Source organism: Oryza glaberrima, chromosome 12, assembly GCF_000147395.1.
Source record: "Oryza glaberrima chromosome 12, OglaRS2, whole genome shotgun sequence".
NCBI classification, from domain to species: domain Eukaryota; kingdom Viridiplantae; phylum Streptophyta; class Magnoliopsida; order Poales; family Poaceae; genus Oryza; species Oryza glaberrima.
The window spans coordinates 18,661,197-18,673,990 of record NC_068337.1 but is presented as its reverse complement, the minus strand read 5'-3'; the positions used below and the strand labels follow the sequence as shown (position 1 = coordinate 18,673,990).

Below are 12,794 nucleotides of genomic sequence, written 5' to 3'. Positions count from 1 at the left end.
TCTCTCTCTTTCTCTCCTCTCCTCTCTTTCTTTTCTCCTCTCCCTCTCACTCTCCGAGAGTGCCGCCGGGCGGCGATGGCGTTGGCGGGCGGCGGATCCGGCGGCGCCGCCCTCGGGAGGGCCGGATCCGCCGCCCTAGGGAGCGGCTGCGGCTACGGCGACGGCCGGCGCGCAGCGGGGGCGGCGGATCCGGCGAGTGGGCGACGTCGGCGACCTAGCTCGGCGGCGGGGGTGCGGGCGACGGCGGCGATCCGGCAAGTGGGCGGTGTCCACAACGGCGGTGATGCGGGCTGCAACACGGGCGGTGGGATCCTCCCGCCCGGATCTGGCGGCGGGAGCGGTCGGCGACGTGGTCGGCGGCGGCGGACCTCCTCCCGCCCGAATCTGGAGGCAGCGGGGGTGGCGGGCGGCGGTGGATCTGGAGGCGGCAGGGCTGCCCGGATCTGGAGGCGGCGGGGGTGGCCGGCGGCGGAACTGGTGCAGGTGGCGGCGGGAGCGGCCGACAACGATGCGGGCGGTGACGTGGTCGGCGGCGGCGGGCCTCGGGCCGCCCGGATCTGGAGGCGGCGGGGGTGGCCGACGGCGGAACTGGTGCGGGCGGCGGCGGGAGCGGCTGACGACGATGCGGGCGGTGACGTGGTCGGCGGCGGCGGGCCTCGGGCCGCCCGGATCTGGAGGCGGGGGCGGGCGGCGGCGGGAGCGGCTGGCCGGCTAGGGTTTCCTTTTTTTTGAATTCTATTTTTTTTCGCGATTTTTTCTCTTTGCATGCGGTCGGCTTAAGCGCCCGCATGCGAAAATCACATTTTCGCATGCAGTTGCCCTGGCCGCATGCGAAAATCGTGATCTTTACAGATGATTTCGTGCATGCGGTCGGGCCAACCGCATGTGAAAATCCTTTTTGCCCGTATGGAAAGATCTATTCTGTAGTAGTGATATATAAAATGTGTGTAATATAATTACCAAGTCGTGTAAACCTTTGGAGCAAGCATAGCTTCTTCACTAACTAACATATAATATGTATTAAATCAGACTTTGCAAAACCTTCATCCCCTTCTCATGATTTACATTACATGGTGCCCACTCATATTTGGTAGCGCTACGGAACTTGCTCTGACGACTAGAGCTCCCCCAAGCACAAGGGGTCCAATGTCCCCCATAGCATGGAATGTGCAGATATACCTCCTTGCCATCTTCTCGCTCCATTGCCTCTACATATCGCTTATGTAGTGCAATGGTCATTCTTTGCAGTGACGACGCATTCGCAAGGAGTAGAGATACAAGCTGCATTTGGTCTTGGGAAGGTCGAAAGTGATGGATATCTATACTTCGAAGGTGATCTAGTGAGAGATTCATGTCCTTCCAATCTTTAGGTTCTTCACATTTGCAGCCAGGATGTGAATCACCACCCTGCAAATTGGTGCATCAAATATGTTCACAAGAAATAGCATAGTTAATTTATGGTTAATTAATACTTGTATATTTGCTAGCTAGATTTCATATCTAAGGAAAGAAAAATCTCTTGCAAAATTACGAGATGATTTTCGTAGTCTCACCTGTTTGTTGATGTCAATGGAGAGGTACTCGATTCTGCTGCACTTCGCGACGAACTTGGCTATGCTTGCTCCAATAGTGTGTGTAGGTATGGACACTTGTGCAGTTATTCTCAACTCGGTAATATTGGGAAATTCTGGTATATCATTCATCAGATCCTGAAATAATTCAGGTAGGTCTTCGCTCTACAAATTCATATATTAGAGCTGGACAATGAAACTTCGCATGAAACAACGATATAATATTTTTCAATTTCTACACCATATTTTTTGAGAAATTTTACGGTCCTACCTCGAGTCACTTAAATCTTAGAGTGATTTCATAGTTCTTAGGAGGTACCAAGAGTACCTATTTTTTAATGTAAAATTTTGTATTTCCGGTGTTAGGAGGTATCAAATTTGTACTAAAAATCTAAAGGACGGTAATTTTTTTTTCTAAATTTTATAACAAAAATTTTAATACCTCGTATTGCAGATAACAAGTTTTACACTAGAAAAATATCATACCTTTTATTATGTTCTTAAAATGGTAAAATTACCTTTTTAAAAAAAATTTAAATTTATGCATCCAAGATCAGTGTTTGAAATTTCGACCCCACCGGCAAGCACAAATCTCCCTGAGATTATCTGTTTTGTTCAAATATTTTAAAATTTGGTTAAATTTTGTTTAAATTTAGTCCAAATATGTAAAAAGAAATAAAAAAAATGGGCCAAAAAGTACCTAAATTTCGGTTGTTTTTGGCCCCCACCGGCAAAAACTAAGGTTTCGAAATTGCAAACCCTATCTAAGATCAAGATGGAAATCAATGCTTGTTTGAAAATTTCACAAAACATATGTGATATGCCCCTTTAATTTAGTTACCTCGCCCAATGGCACAAGGAGTCGGACGTCGAGGCGATCCGCGGCGGCGCAGTGCTGAAGAAACCAGGCCAAGTCCCGGTTGTCGGCGACGCCGGAGAAGCCATGGGACAAGATGTCGATCTCCATGCGCGCGCCGTCCAGCACCATCAGGCCGCCGCCGCGGCACGTCTCGTCGCTCTCGAACGTCAGCCGCCGCAGCCTCGGCGCGGAGATCATCGGCGGCGCCGCCATCTCGTCCAGGGAGACGCCCGTGACGGCGAGCTCCCGGAGGCCCGGCGCGTCCACCTCCACCGCCTTCACGTCGGGTAGGCGCAAGAGCTTGAGCGTCTCGAGCGTCGCGGCGCGCGCGGCGTCGAGGCGGAGGCGGAGCTCGCTGAGGCCGACGATGTCCTCGAGCGTCAGCCTGCGCAGCCGCGGGCAGCATGCCGGCGACGAGAAGAGGTCGCAGAGGCGGCGGCCGTTAACGTCGTCGACCTTGACCGTGCTGAGCCGGACGTCGGTGAGCGCGGCGAACGCGCGGTCGGCGGCGGCGGTCGGGACCGTGAGCTCCGCGTAGGCTAGCCACAGCCGCATCGACTTGAACCTCGCCGAGCTCGGGAGCTCGGCCTGGCGTCTCTGCCTTGGCAGGGTGGGCACGTCGAGCCTGAAGTCGCCGGTGACATGGCGCTCGGCGAAGCGGAGCCACGCGGCGACGTGCTCCGACTCGATGTCGTCGGCGTGGTCGTGCCAGTCGCCGTCGAACGCTGATCTGCCGCCGCCGCCGCCGTCGTTGGGTGATGAGCTGAAGACGAAGGAGATCTTCAGCGTCTCAACGTCGGCGCCGTCGATGGCGCGCCGCGCGAGGACGGAGTCCACGGCGGGGACGAGCCGGCTGCCGGTGTCAGCACGACGAGACGACGTCGAGGGCGGCGGCGCCGGCTCGACGGCGAAGCGGAGGCATGGCGCGGCGCTCCAGAGGTGGCGCCACCGCCTCGACAGCACGGTGGTCCGCACCACGTCGCTCGCCGCCGGCAGGAAGCTGAGGATGTGGAGGAGCACGTCGTCGGAGAGCTCGCTGATGAGGTCGACGGCCGCCGCCGCCGCCGGCGAAGTTGTCATCTTCTTGCGCCTGCGCATCTTCCTGGAATCCATAGATCGCGATGGAGATCATGGACACGTAGACCGGTTTTAGTTTGTAAAATATGAGAGGAATTCGGATTCAAATGCAGTTCCCAACTTCCCATGCCTATTTTGTAGCTACCACAATGGTTAGAGTTTCGTAATTTATAAAAGAATTTTTTTACCATACCAAATTAATCGATGTTGATCCAAGGTCATGTATTGCTATCAATAAAGGCAATTGATGTGAATTACTATAGTATTAAAGCACGGAAAGAAACATGTTTCCAAATTTTAAAATCAGAATTCGCTCTCTATAGAAATTTTGCCATTGTTCCAAAAATCATTCCGGTAATTAAGACTGTAAATATCAATACAATTTGTGGTATATATCAAGACTGCGAACGATTTTTTTTTGTTTTCTACTATTTACTTTCTGCAGTTCGCATAGGAAGATTCAAACTAATTTGCACTTGTTTTCACTTGTTTCATATTTGTGGTATGTATTTCACTTGTTTTATGGTATGTATTTCACTTGTTTTCAATTTGTTTCATATTGCATCAAAACATGACTTGGAAATACACAATCATTTTAAATTAATTTAAAATGATGTTATACATGTCATTTTTTTGTTCAAATATTTTAAATTATCGTATTTTAGGGAGTGGGGCGGAGGTGGATAAGGGGAAGAATATGACTCCACTTGTGACGATGGCGATGACAGCAATGATAGCGAGCTCCTCTTCTCTTTTGATGTCGTGGACGTGGTGGTGAGCTAGGGTGAATTAAGAAATTTGGGTGGGTGTTAGGGTAGGAGGAGAGAATAAGGGAGAGGGAAGAAGAGCGGTTCCCAAGGCAATCGACACAGATTGCTACTTGATTCACCAGTTTTTCTTGTGTGAAAGTAGTTTGATTCAGTTCAACTCTACACTATAGAGCTTCCCAGCAGTATTTTTTTTAAGGGAAAACAGCATGAGATTGCGCCATTTCATTGAATATATCAGGAGAAAAATACAACCCTAGGAGTAAAAAGGAAAAATGTCAACACAGTTGTACACTATACAAGATGCGGTAGAAGCTCGCGTAGTCGCTTAGTGCTAGCTAGAATCCACAGTCTAGCCTCTTGATTTTGGCAATTAGGTATAGCGCCGTGGACTCCTTGTGCTCGAAGATCCGCTGGTTCCTTTCCTTCTAAATTTCCCACACAACAAGGAGGATGAGGGTGCGCAGTCCCTTCTTGGGGACTCTTGCCATGTTTGCCAGACTTTCCTACTAATCCTAGACCGATTGAGCGGGCCTCCCCTGTAGTTTTGAGTAAGTCGATCCAACTCTTTATGCATAATAACCCAAGATGTCAGCTCTTCGTGTTTGTGCAGCCGTGCATAGTTCAAAATTTCCAACTGAAATTTCTGGCCTATATAGAATTCCTACAAAATTGTTTGGTCGAACCTTTTCGATTTCTTTATGAATTTGGCAAAATATGAAAATTTTTATTTATAAAATCAAATTATTTTGGAACCACACTATTTTTCCTGGATCCGCCAGGCTCGTACGGTGCTTCGTAAAATCATCAAACCATGCACATGGCGAGGAAACACTCGGCTTCTCGGTGCGAGCCAGACGATAAGCGGACTCATAGATCAATCGAGCTACTCTATGCATCATGCGAAAGTGTTACGTGTCACGTGTCTACCAGGTTTCGTCCGTTCTGAAGATTTTCATAATCGAACTCTCATCTTGATCTTGTCGCAAATTGCGAAGAATTGAAGTCCAACTTGCATGCCAAGTTAATTGCATACACATTATACTCCTACGAATCGTATTCGAATTCGGATTCGCGAATTCATCATGTAAATATATTCACAGTACTACACTAAACTAAAACCCAAACGATTAATGCGAGCGTACGTCTCAATAACCATCATGGAAATGAACGAGACGGCGACGTCGGCGGCGGCGGCCGTCGATCTGATCAGCGAGCTCAACGACGACGTGCTCCTGCGCATCCTCGGCCTGCTGCCGTCGGCGAGAGACGTGGCGCGCACCGCCGTGCTGTCGAAGCGGTGGTGCCACCTCTGCGGCATCGCGCCATGCCTCCGCTTCGACGTCTCCTCCTCCGCACGTTGCCACGACGCCGCCCGGCGCCTCATCGCTGGCGTGGGACCGCCTAGAGTGCATAGCCTGCAGGGGGGTCATCGCGACGTCGACCGTCCGGCACCTCAAGAAGATTTCCCTCTTCTCGCACGGCGGCGACGACGACGAGACCAACGTCGCCGCCGTCCGCCTCCTCAAGAGCTGCACGGCGGTGGATCATCTCGAGCTGAGATTAACACTCCGCGTCGTATGTCATCTCTACTTGATCTCTCTCTTGATATGTTTTTGTTATGAAGAATTATACAGTACTACTCCCTCCATCCCAAAATTTTTGACGCCGTTGATTGTTTTAAAATGTTTGGCTATTCGTCTTATTTAAAAAATTTAAGTAATTATTAATTCTTTTCCTATCATTTGATTTATTATTAAATATACTTTTATATATACATATAATTTTACACATTTCACAAAAGTTTTTGGATAAGACGAACGGTTAAACATATTTAAAAAAGTCCAACGGCTTTAAACATTTAAGGAAGGAGGGAGTACTTGTTAACGGCTACAATAATTTATAGTGAATTTAAATACGACTTTATTAATTGTTGCTCAAAACTTATAATTTTAAAATAAATGCACGCCAATATACGACATATGAGACTAGCATATAGGAAACTTTAATACTGCGAATCACCCATACTCAACGTTCTACTTTCGACTAGGTAACTTACCTTTATACCATTTTAAATTTAACCACTCTTCACATCCAATACATCATATATTATATGGTCTACTTAGCTTCAAGAGTTCATCGGTATGCAAGAAATTGGTTTAATTGAAGTCACATTGATGTACCTGAAAAGAGAAACATGATATGAGTAGTCCAAAGTGTAATAATAATAATATCACATACTACATCCGTTTTAAGTTATAAGACGTTTTAACTTTGGTTAAAGTCAAATTGCTTTAAGTTTGACTAAGCTTGTAGGAAAAAATAGTAACATTTCTAACCCAAGATAAATTTATTATAAAAATATATTCAATTATTGATTTGATGAAACTAATTTAGTATTATAAATATTACTATATTTATCTACAAACTTAGTCAAACTTAAAACAGTTTGACTTTGACAAAAGTCACTTGAAACGGAGAGAGTAGTTCAAAGTGAAAACATTTGTTAAAATATGATACAAAGTGAAACTTTGGTAATAAAATATGGCCCAAATACAATTTACTTTTTTCATCATTAAATCTTGCTGAGAAACATGTAACTTTATTTATCGAGTAATGCTAGCATGCAACATGGATCTTTGTGTGTCTCAATTTGTAGACACCATGAAGGATATTAGCAAAATTGATGTTTGATATATATTTTTTCAATTATATATGTAATTCTCACATAAAATTACAGGAATCGTCGAAGGACACCATGAAGGAAATACCATATCTCCCCACAGTCACCAACTTGAGGTTAGATGTGAACACATGGTGGAAGGGGCATACCATAGGTGCAACCCTAGCCAGAATCATTGCAAAGTATAACAACATCAAACACCTCTCCATTCGTGTCAGTGGCTTGGTAAGCATGATCACTTATCATGTTTAATTTATATTCATCACTTTATTTAATTAAGATATATGGTTTCTTTGATCCATTGTACTAACTAGAGATAACTACACATGGTTCCTCGGCCGTATGCATGGTTCTAATTTACAGTATTTCATTGATATTTAAATATACGACACTATTGGTTTCATTGAGTTAAACTTTCAAAACTTTAATATTAATTAGTCGTAAACATAAAAATCATATGGATTTTTTTTCTTTATAAGCACTTTTACAAATATTATAATTTTTAGCTTTATAGTATTATTATATTTTAATAAAACATAGTGGTCAATGTTACATATAAAAAACGAATTAAGTAACAATGTCATATATTTAAATACAATGATCGTTTAACCGAGGATTACATATTATTATTGAGAATCGAAATACCAAGATGGTAAATATTACAATAGTATAGAAAAGAAACTCTTAACTGTTCTACGCCAATTTAAAAGGATACTATTGATTAATAAATCCTAAACTTGACATAATGTCTTTTATTCTATAATTGCAGTTCAAAGTATGTTCAGATCCTCAGTGTAATTGCAGTCAGCCAGAGGGCTGGGAGGACCAAAAGATACAACTAGAGCATCTAAAGAAGGTAGAGTTCAAAGGGTTTATACTGTGCGATGATCGGAAAAGCCTCTTGCGACTATTGCTAAAGAACGCACCGGTTCTTGAGAAGATAAACGTGAAGCTCAACAACACATACATTCTCCAAAGCCCAGAAGAATTTAGGGAAAACACAAATTTTGATGTGCCTGGTTATCAAGGGTTCTGGACACCATATGAATGGAAGTACCGTGAGTGTGGCATATTCTATGGCGCCACAAAATATGAGTGGACCCGAGAGACAAATTAAAGGAGGAAAAATGATCGATCGTTTTTATTAATATGATGATTATTATGCTTGAGAAGTGTGATTGTTCCGATGTTTTTTTTCTAACTATACCCTGCGAGTACCAGCGATAGGGCACTACTATTTTTGTTATTGGAGTTTGGGTACAAATATTTTCGTCGTCATTCTGTACAGATTTTTTTCCTTTAATCCTTAATTATGTTTATATTTCCGACCAGTACTTGGGTCGTCCACTGCAAATCATAGGTTTCTTGCTACCGCAATGGAGACCGTAGGTACGTAAATCTCTAAAGTGTACCAGCGCCCGGTTCTTTTTGGAACCGGGACTATTGTAGAACCGAGACTATTGTGAAAATCGTCCAACCTACTAAAGATCACTTCTCCAGTAGTAAGCGTACCATCAGGCAAAATCTAGCTAGTAGCCGGGATAAATAAAAATTGAATGAATTAAACTGAATCAATTTTTAGCAGTTTGAACAAACTTACCTCAACCAATTTGAAGAAATCTGTATGGATATGTTTTTTCCTCAAAACACAATACATACACACATGTACTGCTGCATATAAACGCGCGCACACTTACCCTACACATCATACACCCTACCATTAGGCTGTGGAAGCGTTCCACAGCTATGGTTGAGAACAATTAAATCTCTCATGCACGTAAAATAGAGTGATCCATTAGCACATGATTAATTAAGTATTAGCTAATTTTTTTGAAAAATAGATCAAAATGATTTTTTAAAGCAACTTTCGCATATAATTTTTTTTAGAAAAAACGCACCATTTAGTAGTTTGAAAAGCGTGCGCACGAAAAACGAGATGAGTGAGTTGGGAAACTCGATAAAGTGCCGAACTCAGCCTTATAAGTAGCTCCGAACATTTTGCTGATATATTGAGATTGACAACAATGTCTTCCACTCTCTCTCTCTCTCTCACTATGCCTACATACAAATTTTCAGCGGTTTTTTGGGGAAAAAGAATAACTATATCTCTTTTGGTTTGGAGCCTTACTAAGATGCTCCCTATTGATAGGAGAAAGCAATCTTAACCGTTTATATTATTTGATCGAACTGTTCAAATCTATTTATACTACCATGCTAATTAGCGGTAGTAGAAACGTGGAGGGGTATTATTTTCAAAAAAAAATATGTGCGAAGGGTATAATCGTCATTTAGCAATGACTAAACATTTGTTCTTTCTTTTCTGGCTTTTGCAATGGAATATGAACGATGCTAACGTAATGGATAACCACATATCGATCCAGAGACAGGGAAGGAAACATAAATAACAAAGTTAATCTAATCATTGCATTAGTAGATTATTGATTTACCCTTAATAACAAACAGTTCAGATCATTCTTACTGATAGTATAATACTACCAGTAGAGAATATTGAAGTATCGCTCTTTGGTTTGAGATTAGTGTAACATAATTTTGATATGTATGATTTTTTTTCTAAGGAGAGTCAAACCCGGACCTTCTGAACATAGAAAACGCTGCGATGAACTGCTATTGTTAACGCTGTTGAAGATGAAAAAGGGGTTTAGCAGGAGCCGACGAGTTCGGTGCGGAAGACCAGACCAGAACGAGCCCCTCAAGAAGCGACGTTGTGATGTGCACCACGGCCGGCCACCAATATATTTGGAGAACGCGATGGTGTACCTTGTCAACGGGGAACATAGATGGGAAAATTGACAGGGGACTGCACAAAGCAAATTATCTTATAAGTCACAAATCCTCTTAAAAGAAAGAGGTGTGCCTAGGGATGTCAACGGGGCTGCGCCTGCTGGGTTTTGCCACCCGTCCCGCCCCCATAGCAAAAGAATCATCCCATCAATATCCCCATCCCCGCACACGGGGGAGGGTTTCTCCCCGTCCCCGCCCATGTGTGGGTACGGGGCACCCGACGGGTGCAATACTCTTTCCGGTGCCCACACCCGACAGTGACATCTCACAAATTAGGGGAACAAGAAGCATAGAGTCCTATTTTAGGAGAGAATAGAAAACCATTCAGAAGAAAGAACACATTTGAAATAAAATGTAAACATCCACAGACGATCCATCTTTCTCTTTACATGAAGACACGTACACATGCATGTACAGAACCATTTGATTCATTCCCAACAGAGAGCTATAGAAGCATAAGCATAGAATCCAGAGAAATACAAGGAGAGACAAGTGAATGCTATGTGCCATGGAGGCTGTTGCTTTGTTGCACAGGACAAGCACGACTAGCAGGTGATGGCATTGGCGTGTTATGAGCCGACCTCGCTGCTGGCGTGACGCAGGGCCGTCCCGTCAAATTCGTGGGCCCTGTGCAAAGTTGAAGGATAAAAACTTAATTATGAAAATAATTTATACTCCGTAATATATTTCATAGCAATCTAGAATGGCTTAAAATGATAATCTTAAATTAGGGATTACCGGATTAGAAATTATCAGAAAGAATTAGATAGGGGCACGGCAGGCGTCAGGCGGCAGGACCGCACGAGAGAAAGAGGTGAGGTGTCGTTTACTCCTCTCATTCGTTGCGATTGGCGATTGGCGAGGTCCATAGTGGGAGGCGATTCAAGATTGTGAACCGGCACAACTATGCGAACCGGCAAAGGCGTAATCGAAGCCGAAACAACAAGAAAAATAACAGATTTTCAGAAGTAGCTGGGCTACCAATTTACTTATTGAGTTGTATATCTAGTGTTGAAGTTTTGGGCCTAGGGGGCCCCTGGAAATTGGGGGCCCTGTGCGGGCACGCTAGCCGAACGCCCCTAGGGATGGCCCTGGCGTGATGATGCTTGGAGCCTTGGATGCGGCAACGGTTGCTCTGCTTGAAGCCTTGGATCAGTTAGATGCAGCGACGGCGATGCGATACTTTCGCTACTTGGAGAGGCGTGGCGCTGGTGGTACTTTGAGGCGGCAAGTCGGCAACGTCGTGGATTTCCGTTGGTGCGGCGTGGAGGAGGGAACGAGGCGGCAGGACGAAAGGACCGTGTATTTGAATTTTGGATCTGAGAGGAGGGGAAGAATGAAGTACGTTGCTAGGGTTTCACTAGTGTGTGTGTGTCTGTATATATGGACCTCCAAAATTGATATCTAACTAGCCTTTTAATTTCTATCTGGGCTACAGCTTTAAGGGATATGCACACGACCCTAATAATTCTTGGCCTATAAGGATTTGGGGCCGGGGGCATGTAGAACGTCCCCGCCCCTGGCCCACCCGACGAGTGCCCCATTTGGCCGACATATGCTCCTATTTGTAACCCCTAATAAAGTTTTCCCCACCGAGGTTCGGGTCTCCAGTGCCATCCCTAGGTGCGCGCGCTGTTCTCAAGAACATGCACACAGGTGATGCTCGTTTGAGGAGGCTGAAGGGAAGGGAGGCATTGGAGCTGTGCTCAGGGAAAGTTCTGGTACAGTGGTGTTCGTTGCTTGTGGCCATATTAATCGATGCAGGTCTGTCTTGGAAGCAGAGTTGCTTGCTTGTATAGAAGGGATTTTCCTTGCCCTCCAATGTACTACCTCCATTTCAGGTTATAAGACTTTCTAGCATTGATTAACATCTATATGAATGTAGATAATGCTAGAAAGTCTTATAACCTGAAACGGAGGAAGTACCTTGCTGCCGATTGTGGTCAAGTCTGACTGTCTAGAAGCAATCCAGTTGATCAAGACAGTGGATAAGGTGCTGGCTGCAGAAGCATTCATAGTCAAAGAGGTGAGAGACCTGATAGCTGGAACAAGGGTGATTCTTCTTGATAAAGTGCGTAGGGCTCAGAATAGTATAAGTCATTTCTTAGCAAATACTTTAGCAGGCTTCTGGCCGCACGGTTCTTGTAATTTTATCTCACATTTGCTGTGTGAGAACTCCTATTCTGAGTAATATACCCTTGTTTCCCCGGAAAAAAAAAAGAAGGAAGGGCGTCTCCGACGCCGGCAGCAGCGAGCAGAGGGTGCATGACAGTTGCTCGACAAATGTTCCAGTCGTTGTGGCAGCGGCAACCGTGCGCCGTTCATGTCGCGTTCCAGGCAGCTGGTTCGGCATGGCTCCAGCGATAACGGGGTAATTAACAGCATGGAATTGTTCCGATGAAACTTAAAAAAGCTAAATATAAGGATGCTTGTATAATCTTTTGCAACAAAAAAAAATGTTTCTGCAGAAGCAGCTTATGAGAAGGAATTATATAAGTATAAGTAACAGGAGGAGGCTTTTAATCTGAAGGAGAGGTGAACAAGGTTAAGTCTAGGGAAAATTATGTAAAAGTAACACACTTGTGGCATTTGAGAGATTTTGTTTGCTATTTTGGCATTGCTCTCAGTTTGCCAAGGTTGAGATGCATGACTATAGATGGTAGGTTGCTACATGCTACTCCTTCCGTCCCAAAATATAAAAATTAGAATTGGATGGGACGTTTCTTAGTATAATATATCTGAACAGTCTCCCTATCCAGATACATTATACTTAGAAAAAACGTAGCATCCGTGTTCAACGGATGTAGTACTATGTTCTTTTTTTCACTTCTGTGCACTGTGAGCTTGGTGTGGCATAGGAATAAGTGTTTCATTTTTAAGATTGGAATAAGTGGTGACAGCACATTATTACCAACTTTTTTTTTTGCGAAATGGGCCAAATTAACAAATCGGGCCCAACCCAAAGCCCAAAAACTCTCTCTTCCTCATCACTGCACAGGGTTGGCAAAGGCATTCTTCATTCCCCTTCTGCTTCT

The 12,794-nt window shown here is 44.5% G+C and overlaps 1 protein-coding gene across 1 annotated transcript; it reads right to left on the bottom strand.

The window, feature by feature from the left end:
* Positions 1-1,020: 1,020 nt before the first annotated feature.
* Positions 1,021-3,528, bottom strand: LOC127756630 (uncharacterized). Its single transcript, XM_052281984.1, has 4 exons — positions 2,797-3,528; positions 2,413-2,739; positions 1,554-1,709; positions 1,021-1,407 (listed from the first exon to the last, which is right to left on the bottom strand). Exons 1-4 carry the CDS (start codon positions 3,526-3,528, stop codon positions 1,021-1,023), a joined length of 1,602 nt encoding a protein of 533 aa, XP_052137944.1.
* Between the last annotated feature and the right edge of the window lie 9,266 nt (positions 3,529-12,794).

What these genes read in the sequence shown, in the direction of transcription:
- LOC127756630 (XM_052281984.1), bottom strand. Translation starts at nt 3,528, where the DNA reads ATGCGCAGGCGCAAGAAGATGACAACTTCGCCGGCGGCGGCGGCGGCC. An exon ending in GGCTGACGCTCGAGGACATC is followed by an intron (nt 2,740 to 2,796) that starts GTCGGCCTCAGC and finishes GCGACGCTCGAG; the next exon opens with ACGCTCAAGCTCTTGCGCCT. An exon ending in TCCTTGTGCCATTGGGCGAG is followed by an intron (nt 1,710 to 2,412) that starts GTAACTAAATTA and finishes GAATTATTTCAG; the next exon opens with GATCTGATGAATGATATACC.